Source organism: Propithecus coquereli, unplaced genomic scaffold, assembly GCF_000956105.1.
Source record: "Propithecus coquereli isolate 6110/MARCELLA unplaced genomic scaffold, Pcoq_1.0 Scaffold9, whole genome shotgun sequence".
NCBI lineage: Eukaryota > Metazoa > Chordata > Mammalia > Primates > Indriidae > Propithecus > Propithecus coquereli.
In genome coordinates this window covers 9,341,734-9,364,241 of record NW_012155284.1, presented here as the reverse complement: position 1 = coordinate 9,364,241, position 22,508 = coordinate 9,341,734, and the positions used below count along the sequence as shown (strand labels likewise).

General features: G+C 33.3%; 1 protein-coding gene across 3 annotated transcripts in view; it reads left to right on the top strand.

The window, feature by feature from the left end:
• TNPO1 (transportin 1) overlaps positions 1-15,794 on the top strand; it is an 85,558-nt gene extending 69,764 nt beyond the window's left edge. For 2 of the 3 annotated variants that reach the window (XM_012664586.1, XM_012664587.1), the window contains exons 15-25: positions 417-503; positions 2,068-2,175; positions 2,294-2,452; positions 2,533-2,620; positions 4,988-5,086; positions 5,281-5,376; positions 8,253-8,328; positions 9,200-9,299; positions 10,696-10,770; positions 11,609-11,751; positions 13,851-15,794. In XM_012664586.1, coding sequence (XP_012520040.1) covers positions 417-503; positions 2,068-2,175; positions 2,294-2,452; positions 2,533-2,620; positions 4,988-5,086; positions 5,281-5,376; positions 8,253-8,328; positions 9,200-9,299; positions 10,696-10,770; positions 11,609-11,716 — 996 coding nt within the window. In that variant the 3' untranslated portion in view covers positions 11,717-11,751; positions 13,851-15,794. The remainder of the gene's footprint in view (positions 1-416; positions 504-2,067; positions 2,176-2,293; positions 2,453-2,532; positions 2,621-4,987; positions 5,087-5,280; positions 5,377-8,252; positions 8,329-9,199; positions 9,300-10,695; positions 10,771-11,608; positions 11,752-13,850) is intronic. The other variant, XM_012664588.1, reaches the window with a different exon arrangement.
• Positions 15,795-22,508: the final 6,714 nt, after the last annotated feature.

Below are 22,508 nucleotides of genomic sequence, written 5' to 3'. Positions count from 1 at the left end.
CTACTACACTTACTGGTGTTATGGATCATTGTTCAGTTTAAATAAGGACACTTAAATGATTGTGAGTCTCTCTCTCTACATGTGCCTCTAACTTTGTCAGTTTATAATGTACATAACAACAGCCACGTTATATGTTACAGACTCCAGGACTAAAAGAATTCTGTCACTGGAGAGTAAAACTTACACAGATCTTTCTTGATTGTGCCTTAACAATCAAGTAGTACATTTTTATGTAGTGATGTGTTTATATACATTTTGTTTCCAAAAAGATAAAAAGAATTTAAGAAAATAGAACAAGTTCATGTAAATAAAAAAAGGCAAAAGAAAGGAAAATTTTAAAATGCACTAGAGCAAAAAATGAGTACTTGTTTATATATGATAATAGAACTTTATATATTTTTCATTATTGTAAATAGGAATATATTCAGATGCTAATGCCTCCACTGATCCAGAAATGGAATATGTTAAAGGATGAAGATAAAGATCTCTTCCCTTTGCTTGAGGTATGCTGGGCTGATTATTTAGGCAATCTAACTGTGCATTTCACCAAAAACACATGTTCGAATCCAAAATGGGCATGTGATAAGAAAAGTGTTAATAAATTTATATTCGGAATAGTTTCTGTTCAAATGCCCAATAAATATATAACTTGTTATTTTAGTTATGATACCTCTATACTAAGAAATACAGTTAAATAGAAAAAGCATAATGAACATAGTATACCTTTATAATAAATAGACAAAGGATTATACGTGTTCTCTAACTTACTCTACTTAATTGATAAATTATAGTTTAAATTTCATGTTATCTATTTTATATATACAAACGATGTACTCACACATGTGAAGTAGTATTGGGACTTGCTGCCAGTAAGAGAGAACTTTATATCTTTTCTATCTAATTTGATGTTTTTTTCCTTGTATATTTACTTTTTTAACTAAAAACAAATTTTATATGTTCAGGTAACTGAACATACTATAAAATGTGGTAACTTAAACCTAGTTGAATTGACACTGATGGTCAATTTAGTCATTTTCATTCTTTGTTTCCCATTATTTCAAGGGTTACCAACTTCTGCCATGGATTGCTCTTAGTCAAAGAAGTTAAGTCTTCTGTGACAAAGAGCAATGACTAATTCTAGGCCAGACCAAACAAGGAGCATCAGTATGGCTCATTTTTTTTTTTATATACAATCAGTCGTCCCTCAGTATCCTTGGGCGATTGGTTTCCAGGAATCCCTGTGGATACCAAAGTCCGAAGATGCTTGAGTCCCATATAAAATGGCATAGTATTTGCATGTAATCTACACACATCCTCCCAGTATACCTTAAATCATCTCTAGATTATTTATCATACCTAATACAATGTAAATGCTATGTAAATAGTTGTTATACTGTATTTTTAATTTTTATTTATTTTTTGAGACAGGGTCTCACTCTGTTTCCCAGGCTAGAGTGCAGTGGTGTCATTGTAGCTCACTGCAACCTCAAACTCCTTGGTTCAAGCAGTCTTCCTCCTCTTGAGTAGCTGCGACTGTAGGCACATGCCAGCACACCTGGCTAATTTTTCTGTATTTTGTACAGACAAGGTCTTACTCTCTTGCCCAGGCTGTGTTTTCAATATTTTTGATCCAAGGTTGGTTGAACCCATGGATGCATAACCTGCAGATACAGAGGGCCAACTCTGTATATTACTCTATATATTACTTTCAGGCTGTGGCTCAAAATGTGCCCAAGAATATTGATCCATCTACATCATTGACCATGATGGGAGCATGAGTAAATATCTCTCTTAAATTTGAAGAAAAAAATATGAACACTTACAACCCAGTCTGTCTTTCAAGAATAGTATTTATTACAGAAACTTTTTCTGAGAAACCCTCACTTGATTGACAACGATGAGTGACTTCCAGAGGCGAGGTTTGAAAAAGAAAAACCTGCTACTGTAGGCTAGTAAAGCAGGTTCATAAATGACCAGGATCCTATTGAGTACAGTTTCAGGCATTTATCATATCATAATCTTAACGTATACCCAGAAAATTTAGCACATGTACTTTATTCTTTCCAGTGCCTATCTTCGGTTGCCACAGCCCTGCAGTCTGGGTTTCTTCCATACTGTGAACCTGTGTATCAGCGTTGTGTAAACCTAGTACAGAAGACTCTTGCCCAAGCCATGGTATTTTTTTTTTTTTTAATATCTTTCCCTCGTTTTAAACATTTTTCTTTTTAAAAAGATAGTCATAATACATACAAACTTTTTCAGTAGTTGATTAAAACATTGTGTCTAATTTCAGCTGAACAATGCTCAACCTGATCAGTACGAGGCTCCAGATAAAGATTTTATGATAGTGGCTCTTGATTTACTGAGTGGCCTGGCCGAAGGACTTGGAGGCAACATTGAACAACTGGTAGCCCGAAGTAACATCCTAACACTAATGTATCAGTGCATGCAGGTGAGACTTGTAAGATTAAAATGAATTCAAACCTGGTTCCCCGTGTCACATTGGGGTTAATTTTTTCTTATTTCTTGTAGGATAAAATGCCAGAAGTTCGACAGAGTTCTTTTGCCCTGTTAGGTGACCTGACGAAAGCTTGCTTTCAGCATGTTAAGCCTTGTATAGGTATGAATGTTTTCTCCTGCTATGAATGTGGTTTTTACACTTGATCTTAGACAAAAAGCCAAGAAGCGATATGCATGTGGTTCGTAAAAGTTATCTTTACATCAGCTTTGTTTTTTATTATTAAACTGAAATTGCATGGACTTCCAACATTTATAAATGAACATTTTAAAGTAAAGTAGCTGTGAAGCAGGCGAGATGAGGGGAAGGCCTGTTGTTTCATCAAACTCACCATCACTTCAGCAGCTTTTTTAGGCACTCCTGTGTCTGTAGGAAAGTTAGAATAGTAGTACTACTAGAGTAAAGGACATGCCCAGCAGTGAAGGCTTAGTATGCTGTATGCTACTTCATAGATACTTTTTTGGTTTTGAGTAACCTCCTTTTTTGGTAGAGGTACTCAGAAATAGTAATGATAAGGTTTTCTTCTTTAGTAAACCAGCATACCTTTTTAGATATCATAGACAATGTCCAACAAATGTCACTTTAAGAGTAAATAATAAGTTTCTGTTTTAATAGCGTAGCATTTGTTTTGGCCCTTTGTAAAGATAATATGGGATTCCTTGAATGTTGTAACCTAAATTGCTCTCAGACCCAGGGGTTAGATGATTTTAGTTTTATCCCATTCCTTTCTATATCTCAATGTGTTGACACAGTTGTGCTTTTGAATAATAATTATTTCTGAGTAATAGTATTAATTATGTATTAGAAACCATCAAGTTTTTAAGCCTAACTACTCTAAAAGTGGAATTCTTTTGGGAATCTTGTCATACAAATGTTTACCACTTAATTTATTTTGAATTTAAACTTCTATGAAAGGATTTAATATTTTTTACTTATTATAAAAAAGTTTTTAAGATGTAAAAAAGTAGGAAAAAAGTGTAATGAGCCCTCCATCACCCAGCTTCTATTATTATCTATACATATCAAATCATGTTTCCTACATAACATTATCCATGATCAGACACTCAGACAGACCCCAGATATTTTGGAGCAAATTTCGGACATATAATTTGAGTGCTTAATACATACCTCTTCCTTTCAATTATATTTTGTAGTTAAACCAGGTTTTTTGTCCTAAAGCATTTCCTACACTCTGGATTTTACTGATTGCATCTCTCTAGTGTCATTTAACATGTTCCTTTGTCCTTTCTATTTACTGTAAGTTGGCAGTTTGATACAGAGACTGAAGTTTAATGAGATTCAGGTTCTTAAGACCTTAAAAGTGGTGTGTACTTTTAAGGAGGTACATGGCATCTAGTTGTCTCTTATTTTTTGTGTTATCAACCATGATGATTGTTACCTAGATTAGTGGTTCTCAACTGAGGGCAATTTTGCCCTCCAGTGAACATTTGCCCATAGTCTGGAGACATTTTAACACTGGGGAGGTGCTACTGTTACCTAGCGGACAGAGGCAAAAGATGTTGCTAAACATTTTACAATGCAGGGGACAGCTCCTCTTCCCTGCAACAAAGAATGATTTGGCCCAAACTGTCAGTATTGCTAAGATTGAGAAACCCTGGCTTAGATCTGATTTATTAGGGATTAAAAATTATGATACTTTGATTCTTCATTTAATAGAATATTTATATAAAGAGACATTTTCATATTAATAAATTGTAACCCTGAGGTATAAATCATATAGGAGAGGCAAGATAATTTCTTGATGCTTTCCTTTTATTTACCAATTTGTTTCAGTTTAGTTTTTTTTGTTTTTTTGACTGGCAGCGTGAGCTCTTGATGCTCAGGTTGTACTGCTGGAAATGGGAATTTAAGGTGGCTCCTGAGTCTTTTCTGTTATGACAGTACAGTCCAGGTTTATTTGCACATTTCCTGCCTTAGTTTGTAATGAGGCATTTTCTGAGAGTCTTCTCATTCCTTTTAGTGGAAAATGATATTTAGAGAACAGTCTGAGCACTAGGGTGAAAGTTGCTTTAAAAGCCAAAATCATTTATTTAAGAAAAAAAAATTTTATGTGTGAGAAAGTAGCTTTGAAGAAAATTCCATTTTATCATGTTTTTCTACTTTAAATTTGAATTTCCTTAATCTGATGAGAAGATTATTCTTACCAGCTCTTTTGAGTGATACATAAAATATACTGGAACTTTTCTTCTCTACATCATATGAAAGTTCAATGGCCAGATAGTCTCTCCTTCAGTTTCTTAAGATAAATGTTACTAACCCCTTTAAAAAATATTTTTAAATATAGTTGCCCACCTTTTCACCAATTTTATAATTGATATTGCAATGATTTTTTTAATGGTAAAACTTGGTATTTCTTACCAGGATTTCAGTTTCTACCTAGTAGATTTCCTTTAAAGTGCAATACGCTGCTGTTGAGAAGTTACATAGTTTAAAAATTTCTTTTTCTAGCTGATTTCATGCCAATATTGGGAACCAACCTAAATCCAGAGTTCATTTCAGTCTGCAACAATGCCACATGGGCAATTGGAGAAATCTCCATTCAAATGGGTAAGATTTTTTTTTTTTGCCTTTAAAAGTGTGTGTTTTCAGGTGCCTTGATATTTTCTTAATTGCTTTTTTATGTAAATGATTTTTGTCTATATATGACATGTCACAGTTATTAAGGGAAGCAAAATATTTTACGTTGATACTTTAACATGCAATTTTTTCTTTTTTGTTTTTTTCTTTTTGGGATGATCTAGGTATAGAGATGCAGCCTTATATTCCTATGGTGTTGCACCAGCTTGTAGAAATCATTAACAGACCCAACACACCAAAGACGTTGTTAGAGAATACAGGTACCATATGACTGAACTGTTTCAGTGAAGAGAAAATTAATTGCCTTTTAATTTTAAGTTAAGATGCGTAGAGAAACCAAAGCAAAGTTAGCTTTTAAAACCCAGCTTATTATTTATCTAGCAGCTATTTTGGATTCTCAGTAATGAAATGTACTGTTTTAGCTACATTCCGTAACCAGTTTTCAGTAACTTTGGAAAAACACTTTTCTCCCCTATTTCAGTGTTGTAATGCTTCCTAAAATGGATCCCAGCTAAGAGAACTATTGAACTATATGAATTTTGCTTTTAAATTAACTCAGAGAGTAACCGGGGAGCTGGGAAATTACGATTTTTTTTAATCTTTAAAAATGTGGTCAAAAATAGATTGCAATTTAGTAGCTAATTGATTAACAATGGTATATGTATTTTGTATTTCATCATATATTTTCTTCAAATTGGGAACTTTAAGCAGTACCTTGTGGAATTTTTAATTAGGCTTGTTTCTCTTTTGCATTTATAGAGAGCATGTTTATATTAAAGAATACCTTCCATACTATAGAACACATTTGGAGGTGATTGGGTTCTTTTCTTTCCACTCCCTGATTGTTGCTAATGATGGTGAAAGAATTAAATTTTGTTTGCATTCAGGCATATCCCTTTCTTTATATACTAAGATAATTCCAGTCATTTATTCATAGTAAATGAGGGTATTAACAAAATACTAGACAAAGATTAAAATAAGGTTTTCCCACTAAGAAAGTTCCTTTTCAAAGGCATTTTAATTTGGTATTTTTAAATTATAGGAAGCTTATCTTACATGATTAAAATTGATAAAGTTTATTGGTATGGAAGGAAATCTTTCATGAAACAATTATCTGGCTGTTTGGCTGTATGGGTACTGTTTATTTCACAAAGTGAATTAGATTTTCTTGCTGAAAAGTACAAAAACCAATGTATAGGATGGTTATGAAATCTTGTCAGGTTTTTATCTCTTCACAATGCAGTACCTATACATGACATTCAGATTTGAAAGACTTGCCATTATAAAATTATTGTTGAACCTAAAAAAAACTCCTATTTATTTTTAAATGTGAATGCATAACTGCAGATAAATGTTGAATGTAATGTATATTAAAGTTTCTTGTGGGATATCATCTGATGATATAGTTCTTTTTAACAAATTGGCTTTATTTATGATTGTATTCTATATATGATTATATCCTAAATAAATAATAAAATGGTTGGTAATGCCCTACAAGTTGATGGAATGAACTAATATCATTGAGAAACACACTTGGGATTCATTAGATTACTGTTATCACAAGTGTCTGCATAAAGTATTATTTTCTTTCTTGCCCAAAAGAATGGATTTTTGTAAATTAATAAAATCGTTATCTATAGCTAATGTCTACATTATAGCAACTTGTAATTATCAGTATTTCATAAAGCCAATTCTTTAGTATGCTGTTATTTCCCTTTTTTCCGATTAGTATATCCTACACTGAACTTTTTCAATGGACCATCATCTGCTTTATCGCATGTTTCATTGGATTGTTCATACTTGCCTGTTTAATGAGAATGTTGCATAGTTTGTGTCTTTTGAACTTAGGTTTTCTTTCTCTTGCTTCATATGAATCTGCTGGATTTTAGTATTTGTGTAGTTTGCTTCAAGTAATCCTTAAACATTTTTCTTTACCCCCCACCCTTTTTTTATGAAAGGTTAACCTGTAAGTTTTTGAGAGAACACCATTAAAGCACCTCATGGTTTGTTTTCTGTTTGTATTTTTTCCCGTTGTGTATAAATGTATTTATATGTATGTACCTTTGAATTGCAGAATGCAATTCTGAGTTGCACTCGTTTTAGCTCTTTGTAAACTTCAGGACTTCATGAATTTTGATGGTGAATGCGTGTGCCCACTTCAAAACTTTAAAAAATAAAATTAGTATGTAATCAGTATAATGTGTTATATTATCTATTTCGTGCTATGCCTTTTATAGCAAAGCCAGAATATTTGTTTTTTCCTATGGTCCACATATCACATGTCACTGCAGTGGACTATCTAAATTTCCTTTGTTAGAATTTTATGTCAAGTATAGTCTGAAGTTAGTGGACTGTTAATCGGAGTTATCATCAGAGGTTTTTTGTAATGTGATTTGACTTCATAGCATAGCAATTTTCCAATTCATTCAGTGGGTAACAAGCCACTTAAAATCTGACAGCTGATTTTGATAATCAAGCAACAAATGTCCACTGATTTGTTTGGGAAATGTTAACCACCAGGCCCCCCCCCCCCCCCCCCCCAAAAAAAAAACACTACCAAAATTTGGATTAAATTCTCTAATTTCCAAAGACTGGAAATCTTTGAAATCTTAGAAAAAAAGATGTAAGGAAATAAGAAATTTTAACTCTTTTAGTTATAGAGAGAAATGCGTTTGAGTAGACAATTCGGAAATGTATTCACATTTATTTATATTTCTTGGGGGAAAAAACATAGATTTCATTATTAAATTCCAAAAATTTTGACTGGCTTTTGAATGAAGATGCTCTAAATCCATCCATTTAATTGCTCATCTTATTAACAGATGATATCTTGACACTTTATTGATCAAGAAAAGCAGTTTATCATGGTTTTTGGTGTTCTCTCAATCTTTAGAGTTTTTTTAATTCCTTTTGTTTTTCTTTTTCCAAGAGTATGCCATATATGTTGCTGCCCCTTATTTAGGGGGTGGTAATAAACAGCACTGGTGAAATCTTATGTTTATTATCATACACAAATTCTGTTGGTTTCTGTTTCTGAGTTATTTGTTGTTTTTTCTTTATTTTTTCTCCTTCCCCCTCATTTGCTCATGTCTTGGTTGGCGTTTGGTGGTGTATAACCGTGATTGCGTTACCTTAGCAATAACAATTGGTCGTCTTGGTTACGTTTGTCCTCAAGAGGTGGCCCCCATGCTACAGCAGTTTATAAGACCCTGGTGTGTATTATTCAATCTTTTTTTTTAATTCATTTTTCTTCACTCTTTCTTTCTATCTCACTTTTAGATATATTTTCAGTTGGTTACAAAAATCACAATCCTTAATCATTGCCAACCATGTGACTAATCTTGTCCTATCAGGTTTGTGAGGTTTTTCAATAGCATCGTCATGTATATTTATTTTATGTTGTGGCTAACGACTAATTGATGCATGGGATAAGATTGTCACATGCTTGCTGTGTTAAAAAGCTTGATTATACATAAAAAGCATTTAAATATCCACCAGAAAAATTAAAATGCATGCAAATTCTATAAATTTAGATTTTTGCATTATGTTTCTTTTTTAGAATTAATTTGGAAACTTGGATTGCATTAAGAAATACATGTTTAAATTTGTTATGTATAAAAATCTTATTTGCTTGTTAATGTAGAAGTTAAACATCTATACCATAAGTCGTATAGTAATAGTTTATATTGTGGCAGTATATCCTATGTTCTGCTGCTTTCAATTGACATCATTTTTAGTAGTGTTTAATGGAATACAAGTCATAATCATACAATTTTAAAAGTTAATTTGGTAACTTACTCTTCTTGGCTCAGGCTTAATAGTTAAATGGGAGAGTCAAATCAGATGGTCCGTTTTATAGATGCAGTTTATAAAGAAAATGAATTTCACCATTTCTACTATATTGAGATTAAAAGGGCCCAACATACAGGAAGTATGAGAAACTGAAACTTAAGCTTTCTGAAAACTCTTTTAATATAACCATTATCTATATTGTGGTGCTTATTCCATTAAATACTGTCCATTAGTATTGTAATTGAACCTGCTTCTTTCTTAAATGCTAAACTAAATTCTATAATTCAATAGGTGCACCTCTCTGAGAAACATAAGAGACAATGAGGAAAAGGATTCCGCATTCCGTGGGATTTGTACCATGATCAGTGTGAATCCCAGTGGCGTAATCCAAGTAAGATGTTCACAAGGATTTGTTGAACTTTTAATGTTCTGAATAATAAAATTTTAAAGGATGAAATATCTTAAGACTTAATTATAAAAAACTTTTATTCTTTCAAAAGTATTAAAAAACTAATTAAACATTTAAAATGTGTATTTCTTAATATCTTAAAATGATAATGCCTTTTTTATTTCCTAAATCTTTTTTGACATGAAATAAAATAGTAATAGATCGGGAGAGTAAGCTTAAATAAGTGTTTTATCCACATACTTTAATATTAGTAAATGTTTTGAAATTAGCGAAGTTCTCTGAATTTAATAGTAAAATTTAGAATAGTTGATATGTCAGAACATCAGTAGTATGTTGAATGTTGCATGTTGAACTGTCAGTGTTTCAATATAGTAGTCAAGATTGAGAAAATATTTTTATGGAATATGTAAAGCATATTGTCACCTTATTCTTGTCCGGATAACCTGATTATCTTAAGTAATTGAGGGTTGGGTTCTTTGTTCTCGTTTGGGTTGGGTGTTTGTAATTGCATAATTAGTTTTTCTTCTGACTTTTGGGTGTTTCACTTAAGTTTCTATCTGAAGATGAGTCTTGAAATTTAGTTCTATTAATTTCTATATTTCAAATCAAGCTTATTTGATATATATTTAACTAGCTTTAAGTTATTTCTAGGCCAGTCAGAACAGTAAGATTTTTGAATTTATATTTTTCTTAATCCAATAAATGAAGAGGTCTTTTTATTGGTGTTGATTTTCGTGATTTCAGTCCATTTCTGATGGTAAACATTTACTGGATGTCCGTTTTGATATGTGAGATAAAATACAACAGAGCATTAAATTCCAGTATAAACTTAATGACTCAGAGGTTCTTTAATGGTGGACTAATAGGGACGACCATTAAGTAATCACTTCAAGGCCGGGTGCGGTGGCTCACGCCTGTAATCCTAGCACTCCTGGGAGGCCGAGGCGGGAGGATTGCTTGAGGTCAGGAGTTCCAGACCAGCCTGAGCAAGAGCGAGACCCCGTCTCTACTAAAAATAGAAAAAAAATTAGCTGGACAACTAAAAATATATGGAAAAAATTAGCCAGGCATGGTGGCGCATGCCTGTAGTCCCAGCTACCCAGGAGGCTGAGGCAGGAGGATCCTTGAGCCCAAGAGTTTGAGGTTGCTATGAGCTACGCTGACGCTACGGCACTCTAACCCAGGCAAGAGAGTGAGACTCTGTCTCAAAAAAAAAAAAAGTAATCACTTCAAATTCCTTATATCATGATTGATTTTTAAATGTTTTCCCTTTTTTAGTTGGGATTCTATTGTGGCACAAATTCTGACGTTTACAATATATCTTTTGCTGAGTTTGACAAACATTATCAATCTAAGATGTATTTCTTGCTTGTTACAGGATTTTATATTTTTTTGTGATGCAGTTGCATCATGGATTAACCCAAAAGATGATCTCAGAGACATGTTCTGTAAGGTAACTAATAAATCTTTATGATATATCATCCTGGGACTATTAAAGTTGTAGTTGAAAAGTTTAAATTATTTTTACATTTCATGTGAAACTTAGGCTCTTCAAATCAGTATTGAAGATTATATATATAGCCTTTTTTCTTTTTGACAAAGTTGACTTGTTCTTAAGATAAAGCAGTGACTCTACCAATAGAGCATGCACTTTGAAAATATTTTCCCAACAGTGCCACTAATTCATGCGATCCCATTGTTTCACTCATGGAAAATAGCATATGTTTTTCAAGGTGGATAACTGAGATTTGGATTGAACTATAATCTGAAACCATTGAGGAGAGTGTAAATCTAAGTGGCTTCCACAGGGATTAAGCCTATACAGTTCTTTGCTTTGTTAGTACCCGCTTTTGGTTAACTCCAGTCAGCACTCAGCTGTAACAGAGTAAAAAATAAGATACAATTACACATTTGAATTATCTCATATTAAAATTAGCTAACTACAGTTGAAGCCAGGAACCCAAGCTTTTGTATTTCCAGTTTAACATAATATGACAAAAACTTTATTCCTTGGATGAATTCTGTACTTTGTTTTTCATTGGTATGATATCAGAGATTGCTTAGAGTACATCTGTTACTAGGACGCTTGCTGAATCCTGAAGCATATGTTATGAAGTACTTTTAGGAGAGTCATGGAATGGTGTATAATCCAACAAAGGTTGAGAATAACTACTTTAAAATGGATACAATTTTGAAATAATAAAATCAATAGTGTTGGACTTCAGAAGCTGTGCAGATCTGAGGTCTTCTCTTTCATTGTTAATAAATTAATGGTTTTTCACTCTTTGCAGATCCTTCATGGATTTAAAAATCAAGTTGGGGATGAAAATTGGAGGCGTTTCTCTGACCAGTTTCCTCTTCCTTTAAAAGAGCGTCTTGCAGCTTTTTATGGTGTTTAATCTAATACACTTAAGCTGCAGTCCCAAAATTAGGGGTAAGTTATAAGAAGTTTGAAAATTTCCAGATGAAGAAAATTTGGTTAGGACTGTAATCTCAAACTGCTGAATAGAATAAAAAGCTATTTGTTTTCTATAGGGGTTGAATAAAACCTAGTCTCATTATTATGCTGTGTTGAAGTTTAAATTTAAAATTACCTAGGTGAGGGCTAGAGAACTTTTTTTAAAGAACCAACAAGCCAAAATAAAATGAATGGCTCCACTTTGAAGCATGAATTTATAGTCTCTGATATAAGGACTTTCTATATCATGAGCCATAAGAAAAACACAAGTAGAATTGAAGCTGGATTTTGACTCAGTATTTTTCACCATGTTTTATTGAGCTCAGCACTGTGTTTAAAAACAGTTAATGGAAGATTCTGTTTTGATTTAGAGTGTATGCCCATTTGGACTCTGGCTCCTTAAGGTTTTCTTTACTTAAATGGTACTAACAGTTCTGATCTCTTAGCTTCAGTTTCCTCATTGAGTTATGTTGACAATTAAATACATACTGTATGTGAGCCAGACATGGTGACGCGCAGCTATAATCCTAACTACTTGGGAGGCTGAAGAGGGAGGATCACTTGAGCCAGAGAAGTTTGAGATCAGCCTGGGCCGCTTAGCGAAACTCCATCTCAAAAAACAAGAAAAGAAAAAAGAGAATACTATACTACGTGTGATGCCAGAACTTTTATATATTGCCTGGCGCACACTAAGTTGGCTCAGTAAATGTTAGGAACATGGAAAGTACAGTAAACCAAGGTTTTGACATTCTTCTTTAGGTTTTGAACGTGAATTGAGTCATATTTGACTGGAAGTCAGAGGACGTGCTGAATGTGTATACAAAAGGTGTACACCAAATTGAATTATACTTTACATTGAATTAGAGTTTTTGCTTGCTTATTTACTCTGAGCTAGATTTTAAACCTGGGAAGATTTCACCATCCAAGGTTCAGTTGATGTTAAATTGTGAGAATACAGTAGATGAGAATGACTTTTAACTTCAGAGATTCAATAGTGAGCTACTAGTAGCACTCTGAGACTTACTACCTCTCTTCTCATCACCAGTTATGAACTGTTTTAAGATAAGATACAAAATAAATTCTCAGTTTTCTAATTAGACATTATATGGATCCATACCCCTTATTCCTGCCTTTTTTGTACTACTCTTCCTTGTTTCAGAGGCAGGAGAATAAGGGATTGCTTGTACTTCTCCACAGATGAACTAATCATTCTCTGTGAGTTCACATCAACATTCATAAATGTCCAAAGTTTGACATGAATGGGTAGTAGAGTTTTGTTGTAAAAGGACCACTATCAGGTAATAGTTTAAATCTCCCACTAATCTTACCTTATTTATTAATGTCCTTTTTATCATTAAAACTGTTAGCATTAAAAAAATGTTCTTATCAGGAAAATCAGGTGACCTCAGATATGGAAATGACCAAACGAAATAGGGCCAGAATAACTAATTAGGAACATTGAGAAGGCATGTCTTAAGTTTTACTTTTTGTTATTTACTGAATGTAATAACCCTACTGTGGTAATAAACACTTCTAGTGCCTCCTAGGCTACAACATCAGACAACCAAAAATAATTAATTCTTTATTTTTTGGTAGATTAGATTTGTTTGCTTAGTATTGGGAATACTAGGGAAAAGGATGATATTTTAATTCTTACTAAGGACAGTGCTCATCCTAAACAAAGTGCTATTTAATTTTGAAGAAAGTAAGTCAACTTGTTATGTAAGAAATAATCAGTTTTTATTGGGTCCCATTTTGCAAAAGGGGTAAAAAATTAAACTGACAGCAAGCACCATGCAAGGCACATTTCATCTATACAAAGTGCAGCATGCTTTTCTGTGTGTTCCCAGGTTGGGCTCACTTCTCATATCTGATGTAGGTGACAGTTCAGAGCCATAGGAGAAGGAAGAAACATGGTTATAATTGACGAGCATGATCTTAGGCAATTTGTCCGATTTCTCATTTTCTTTATAGATAAAATAGCATTATTATTTGATTAATTTTGTGTTCCACCAGTTTTGAAAGACAGACAGTTGCTAAAGAGAAAATTGCTTCTTTTGTTCTTTTTCTTACAGGTCCTTCGGTCTTGGAGACTATGAGGGAGCCTCTGCACCCAGGGAAAATGTTACCCTTTACAGGGGGGAAGGGTAAACCAGTAGGGAATACAGTACAATCCCAACCCTACTGGGAGGGGCGGGAGGGAGGTGTTGCCGTCACTGTATTAAGTCGATGTTGGGAAATGTTTTAACATCTGGAGCTTTTGTGGGTGGAAATCTGTCTCCAATTACAACTCCGCACTGGATGTGAAGAAGCAAAAAAAACAATCTGTTCAGTCTGCTCACAAAACAGTACATTCTGGAATATTATGGGGAATTGTACCAAAACAAGAACCATATAAATGATGCATAGGGATAAGAAAGAGGAAAAATTCCTTAGTGCACAATAAAGGAAACCTGAGGGGGGTACAAACAGTAAAGAAGCTTTTTTTTTTTAATTTAAAGATTTTTATATAAATTTTCCCACGTGATGGGGCCTTGTTTTGCATGCTGATGAAGAACTACACAAACAAAACTAACAGAGTTAAAATCAGCTTGCCTTCCCATAGTAGAGAAGCGGGTTCTTGAAAGTTACAATTTAAGGTACCCCCAAAAAAGTTGGAAATAAAACAGAACAAATTTAATGAAGCACCCTGTGAAATGCCAAATGAGTCACTCCTTTTACCTTTGTGGGGTGGGCAGGGAGGGAAGAATAAATGGGGTTGGGCGTATCAAATTAAAGATGACATCTTAATTTTACATTAAACATTAATGTAGTGGATATAATTTGATGGTTGTACTTCATTAGATTTAATTTCTAGGCCAAGATGTTATTTTTAAAGTGCAGTTTAAGGTTCAGGCATGCATATTCTGGCTCATAGTGATCGAAAGTAATTTAAATTAGTGGGAAAGTAGCATGCTTGTATCACATAGAGTGAGGTTGGTATTCATTTACCTATGTTGCGCCAGTTTGTGTTGCAGTTTACCAATTCAATATAGCCCTGCATTTAAAATTCCTTTTTAAGATTTGTGGATTTTATTTTTATTAAGAATATAGATATATAAAGTACTGTAGTTTACAGCTAGGCCTTGAAATATCTTTTTTAGGATCTGTTAGGAATAAGATTGATATTGTATTGTGTGTAACCTGCACAATGTGGAAAGCTGATATACCTGTGCAAAATCTTTGCCTCTGTGCTGTCAGTGTGATGTGCTTTCTGCATGGTTATATACTACTAGTGATTTTATCAAAACCTCTAAAATTTAAATTACATGGTAAAAGATCTGTAAAAAAGGCAGCATAAATGTTAGTTGACACATAAAGACAATTGTAGAAGTTGAAAAATGATTGCTATATTTCAATGTTTATTCCCACTCAACATATTGCCTTCTAAAGCTTTCTTTTTTTTTTTTCTTTTTTTTTTTTTTTTTTGTTCAAAGCATGATCTTAAAGATATGTTTAAGTTAATGGATGTAATGCAGGGTTCCTACACTGTATTGGCGCATGTTGGTGGCCCTCTGTGCCCTAGATATATGCACATAGGGTGCAAGTTGAAAGCTACAGAGTGAAAGTTGGTTTGGATCCTCTTCATTTCATTTGTTTAGCTTTTCTGTTATTTTTCTCTACTTACATGTATTCCTGTGAATAAATCCTTGTTAAGTTAACCCTTTACTTTTCCTTCCATGTGTATTTTCTTATATACTGTGAATGTGAAACCTAACTGGTACACTTGATCTTGTGTCCATATGAAAGTGCAAGTCTTTATTAATTTGGATTGCCTGAACAGTGTATCCCATGATGATGAAGGAAAATGGAGAGATTTTTCTTTTTAACTCTGCTGGTCAGAGATGAAGCCACGCCTTTCCATTTTTCAATGCTGCATATTTAATCTGCAACAAAAATGTTAAGCCATAACAGCCTTTTTATATTTTAGTTTGTCACCTTTGCATTGCAGAATAAATACTGAATAACCATTTTTATAAGCAGTTGCTCCTCTTTGCATGGTTCTGTTCTCTAAAAGTGTTGAATGATACAGCCATTGCACTGAAGTTTGAGCTGTGTGGGTGTGAATTTATAAGTACTGTTTCAAAAAATTTCAAATGCATGGTAGCATGCAGAAAGGTTTTTGTTATTGTGTGTGTGTGTGTGTGTGTGTGTGTGTGTGTGTATGTGTTTTAACATGTTTCTTTACCTTCTTTCCTCTACTTTGGCTTTGCAAATTTCAGTCTGTAGAGCCTGAAATTAAATTATTTTATAATGCCCAATTTTTTAAAAATTGTAAGTTGGATTTAAAGAATATGTGGCATTTTGCTTTCTAGTACCATTGCTTCAATGGAAGCTCAAAATTTGGTTCCTGTTTAGTCTTTGATAACTGAGTAAGGTAGCTATTTTATTCTTAAATTACAGTGATATCCTGTAGTGCTTCAAATACTTTTTAGAATTTAATAAGACAGATATTTTAATATTCTGGAATAGGTAATATTTTAAATTGAAAGAAATGGCCAAATTTTTCTCTAAAGACAGTAAAACAAATACAAACAACCTTTAGTAAAGTTATATGGACCTGTTATTGACAATTTTATATTGACTAAAACCAATATTGTCAACTGTGTGATTAAAAATTAGTTTCTAATTAGGCAGATGAATAACACTATAAGGATGTGTTTTTAAATTTAAAGGAGATTTAATTTTAAAATAGAAAATAAAATTAAGTAAATATGACTGGCACCCTGAAATTGGGTTGTTTTTTTTTTTTGTTGTATTCCCCCCCCTTGAGGTTATTGTTTCTTCCTAATTTATATTTCAGATACATAGTGTAGCACAGGAATTTGCAGAAGCCATTTAAGTTATCTTTTGAGGTAAGCTCTGATTTAGCATTTAACCTGATAAAACCTAATACATCATGGGATATATATATATATATATAAAGCAACTTAATTTTTGTGGTGTAGTCGTAATAGTTTTGAATGTTGACTGAATGTCTATGAAATTGTGAGTTTGTCTTTGTTACATTCCAGTGTTTCTGCCTCTTGGCATGCTTAAAGCACGGCTTACTTCATCTGCTCCTTACACACTAAAATGCTGTTAGTGTGCTCAACTACAGAAATAGCCGCTGCTAAGTGATGTAGATTTTCTACTTGAATATTTTTATGTTGTAGGAACCTCAGGAGGTCAGTGTTTACTGTTTTATATATGCCTTCTTTTTCCTGTTTGAGCTTCTCTCTTTGAAGGATTCTAACAGAATAAAAGCTGCTGATCAACCTAAGTTGGAAACAGAAAGTATATTTAATTTAAATGCATGTTTGGCAGTTCCATGTTACAGTCCATTAGCAAGGAAGCTTTGTGCCACAAGTATCATTTATTCAAGAATGAATTTTGCTTTTTGTATTGTCTAATCTCTCTAATGACTTCATACTGTGTAAAAAAAAAATCACTTTTTAAATATTTTTGGTTGATTATTTCCCAAATAATCAACATGTAAATAATCTTTAAGAGCCAGTTCTGATGCTTTACATTATTGCTACTTGATTTTGTTACGCAAGTTAGATTTCAGAAGAATATATTTTAGAACACTTAACGAAGCCATTACATCTTTAAAACAAAACAAGTAGCATACATTTTGTAATTAACGTATTGATGAACACTGTGATTTCTTTTGGTTAAAATTTTTTCATCTGAATTGCTTAAATTGCATATATTGTAAAATAGGATGAGATGTATATTTTAAACTAATTTCAACTGACTTTCCTCTTGAAATGCTTTGTCTACTCAGTTATAAAGTATTCAGATACAAGTTTTATCTCAGGTGAATACTCCTATATCGTTTTTGCTTTGGTGACATATGCTTATAAAGGGTCATCATACTTAGATTCTTTGTTTTTTAATGTATTTCATTGAGACTCTTCCCTTTCTCATTTTTCCTATCATTGTAGCAGACGGGGGTGGTATACAGCCAGCCTCACTAGACTTTTATGTGCAGGTATACCTGAAAGTGAGTTAAATTTGGTCCTCATTTTCTGTAAACCCTCAAAATAGGAAAGTGGAAAATTACTCCCCTATATAAAATCCTGCATAGCAGAAATGCCAGAATTAAACTAATTATGTTGTAAACGTTTAGTCTAAATTTAAGCCCTTTGCCATGAAAAGGCAGGAAAAAGTGGTTTTTTGCTTCATATAGTTAATCTATATTATTCATATTGAATGTATTAACAGATAATGGTGCAAAAACATTCTTCCCAAGAGAGGAGTGTATCATGCATAACTGCAGTTTAAATCCTTCCTTTGGTAGTACTTTAAAACACACACAGCTTTGCTTATTGAATTATTTTTGCAAATAATACAAAAGGGGAAAACACTAACTGTTGCTACTAGTACTGTTAATGAAGTGTAGGCCTTGGAACCTTTAAGAAAACTGTGGTCTTCAGATAGTTACGGGCCTGGGATAATTTAGATCAAAAATCAGATCAATAATGAGCTGTGTTGTTAACAATATTATCTGGTAATAATACCATGCAAGATAGCATCGTATACCGACTTAGTGCATTTCATACTGTATTAAATTAAATATGGAGATACTTCTAACGCCTCTTTAAAATTTTTACATAAAAGTTAGTTTTATTCACCTGTACACTTTTCAGGTGACTTGTGACTAATTTTTTCAGTCTTACATAGATCTTTCCCCCATTGGCATTACTTATGTGTAGATTTATTCCTAATTATTATACATATAAATTTTTAAGGTATACATTTAAATTACAGCAGTTGTTTATTGTGGTTCGTATCCCAGAATGTATTGTTTTTTAAAAAAAGATGCGTAATAGTTGAATGTATGCATGATTTTGAGAGTTTTTTTTTTTTTACCTCTCGTATATTTTAAAACCAAGCCAAATCTTTTTGCCAAGCAGTATGTCACTAATTAGAAAACCAGTAGTAGTCTTCCTTTTATTACAGTTTTTGTTTATCCACTATAGAATCCCCTATACTGTGGCTTGGTATTATAATAGGATTAGATATTTTATAAGTCTTGTATCTTTCTAAAAGCCTACTATATAACATGGTTAGCCTATAAGGCAATGTTGGTCCCCTTCTCATATCAGCCTCATAAAGAGGTTCCGCTGTACTTTCCTCATAATACTTTGTTGTTTTTCTTCGTGGATATATAACCAAATTGAGCTTCGGTGATTTTTACGGAGATAATAATTAGACAATACTGTGTAATTAATTTTACTTAATAGATTATCATCTTGTGAGAAGAGATGTTTAAATGTGGTAAATGACTTCACTTCATGTTATAAAACAGTTTTACACATGTTAACATTGGGTGCAATAATTTAGTAGTGTTAGCTTTAGTTATAAATAACTGGATCTTTCTGCTGACAACTTAGGTTGTATGAGTTACGCTTAAAAGCTTTAAATCTGATGTTTCCTGTACCTGCCACACTATGTTAGAATGTGTCCTTCAAACATATCCTCCTGCAACTTCTCAAACTGTACTAAATTGATATTTCTTGAAGTCTAACTCTGTGCTAACAGATCTTCATTTTAAATAGAATACGGTTTTAATTTTTGATAAGCTGCTGAATTTTAAAGAGAGTTTTTTGGGGCCACCAAATATTTTGGATCATGCAGAGAATATATATTGTACTGTAGTAATTTTGTATTTACATTTGTATGATGTGACATAATAGATGTGAATGTTAATCACTGCTTGACTATGTTAATAAAGTTGTTTAACTATAGTTGTTGCACTCTGATTTTTAATGAAAGGAAATGAGCTTACTTTCTCCCCCTCCCCCATTTTGGGTCCAGGTGGATCTTGTGGGTTTTTTTCTTGTTTGTTTTTTTTTTGTTTGAGGTTTTTTTCTGTTAGCTTACACATTAGTACACTCTTGTTTAACATCACTTATTCTTTAAACCCAGTATTTGCTTACTTTGTATAGTGTAGTAAAAACCTATTTTCCCTTCATTTTAACTTAACTCCTGTTGATAAATTTTAAACAGTTGATTCTAGATTCAGCTGTTAGAGAATGGAGAGGTACTACAAAAAGGAAATTAATGGTGAAGTTGTGAATATAAAACATTGATGTAAGGATAGATTGCATGAGTGTGTATGAATGTACGTCCTATTAAAAGGCTTCCTATTCTTCAAAAAATTAAGACTTGTAATTTTGGAAATTAACATTTATAAAGCAGTTGTTTCCTCTTCAGGTTTAATCCATTAATATAGTTGCATGATACTAATTAAAATTAAACGTATTAATACATTTCAGGGAATATGTGTACATAGCTATCAAGTAGTCTTTTGAAATTTAGAACATTTTAGGCCAAGAAAGAACCTAAGATTAGATTAGTGTAGCCCAAAAGCTTTTAAAAGAAGTGAGTCTTGAGTTTCTTTTCCTTGGTTACCTGCATGTGAAAATATTTGAGATATCTCCATTGTGTTGACAAGAAAAAAAACTGGGAACTTGGATATTATTCTTAAATACATCATCCAAAGAAAATTTTGTGATACCAGAATTTAGGACTTAGGTTGTGGGAGAAGATAATTAAAATCAGCGTAATCTTTTGTTGTTTAAGATTCTAATTTAAAGAATCTTAAATTGTGCCTGAAGCCAAAAATCTTTTCTTGGGTAAGTCTTTAATGTTTTAGTTTCACTAAAACTAAAGTCCTATCAGTTATATGCAGATGATCTTTTTTTCCTCCCCAGTTCAAGTGATTAAACTTTTTTGAGACAGCATCCCACTCACTCCTGCCCAGACTAGAGTGCAGTGGCATCATCATAGCTCACTGCAACCTCAAACTCCTGAGCTCAAACAATCCTCCTCTTTCAGCCTCCTGAGTAGCTGGGACTACAGGCATGCACCACCATGCCTGGCTTTTTTTTTTCCACTCTCCAGAGATGGGGTCTTGATATTGCCCAGCCTGGTCTTGAGCTCCTGGCCTCAAGCAGTCCTCCTGCCTTAGCCTCCCAAGGCACTGGGATAACAGATGTGAGCCACTGTGCCCAGCTAAACCATCTTAATGATTGAACTGACAGCCATTTTTATAGTAAATTCATAACCTTTTGAGTCCAACAATTTACATTTCATGTAGTTCTTTAGGGCTGACTAGAAAAGTGGAAGTTGGAACTACACAGCTCTGAATTTGGATTTCCTTTGTACTATATAGTGTACTGTGGGAATTGCTGAGGCTTTGTCATTTTTTTAATCCTTAATCTCTGAATCAGTGTTAACTTGATATGAAAGTTTAAGAAACATCTCCAGTATTCAGTTAGACACAATTTGTCAATCACAATTTGAAAATTTAATGCAATTTCTAAGTCATTGGTAAGAATGATTACAGAGAATTGTTACACTAGGAACCTTTAGCTTTTTGTGCCAGTCATTAATGAAATTTATTTATATGCATGTTATAGCAATTTTACTCTGATGACTTAAATTTTAAGCATTCCTTTTTAAACTTTATGTTGCTTTTTGAAGAATTTCCTTTATTAAACAATTTAAGAAAGGCAAGTAACAACTATAAATGAATTTTAATACAACTACCCAGTGATACAACTACTGGTAATATTTCTGTGGACATACAGTGAATTTGTGGAGCTTTTAGTTATGCTGTATCCACATTTTCTGGTTAATAAATATACATTGATATCCTATGTAGTAATCTCTAAACAATTTGCACAATTGTCTCACTATTGTTGGACGTTCAGAAGTTATTTCTAATTTTTCACTTTTAGAAGTAAAGTTGTGGTGGGTGTCCCCATGCTTAAATGTTTGCATACATCTGCAGTGATTTCTTAGTGGAATTGCCAGGTCAAAGGAGTTGGTACGGTACAAATTACCTTTCATTTAACTTGTACTAATTTTCATGTTCAGCACCAACTTCAGTGGGTGCTGCCATGTATGCTGTACGTTGTGATATAGCATGATTTTCTAACTATATTTAGGTTTCTTACGTAAAATCTATGTTTTCATATTACATATTTAACAGTTGCCTGAGTCTTATGTTGCAGGCACTGTTACCTGGTCTCATGGAGCTTACATTCTATTGTAGGGAGACAGATAAGTAAAATAGTGTATTACATGGTGGCAAGTGCCAGTGAGAAAAAAGCAGATGGAAGGTGGTGATAATGGGAGAGGCTTGCTATTTCAAATGAGGTTAGGAGGTAGAAGGTGTGGAAAGCGGTTCATTTGAGTAAAAACCGGAAGGAGTCAGCCTGTGGATGTACGGGGAGAGTATTTTAGATAAAGGGAACAATAAAGACAAATGCTCTGAGACAGTAATGTGTTTGATATGTATTACAAATGAGAGGGATATAACTTGAGCACCCAGAGCAAGGGAGAAGAGTAGTAGATTAGATTTAAAAGGTAACCGAAGGCCAAATGGTATTGCTCAGTATTACACTTGAATGTAGTAACGGGCCGTTGTAGGGGTTTGGGGTGATAACAACTGATTTAGGAACAAACTATATAGCTCAAGGGTGGAAGCAGGTAGAGCACTTAGGAGTTGCCATTATGAATAATGGAGAGGTCATTGATGGCTTGAATTAGGGCGATCGTGGGGAAGGTAAAAAGTGGTTGGATATCTGGATATATTTTAAGGAGGAAACGACTTGCCAGCATACTGGGTATGGGTTGTGAGGGAAGAATCACACATGGCTTTTGAGACACTTGGCCTGACTGGAGCAGCTGGAAGG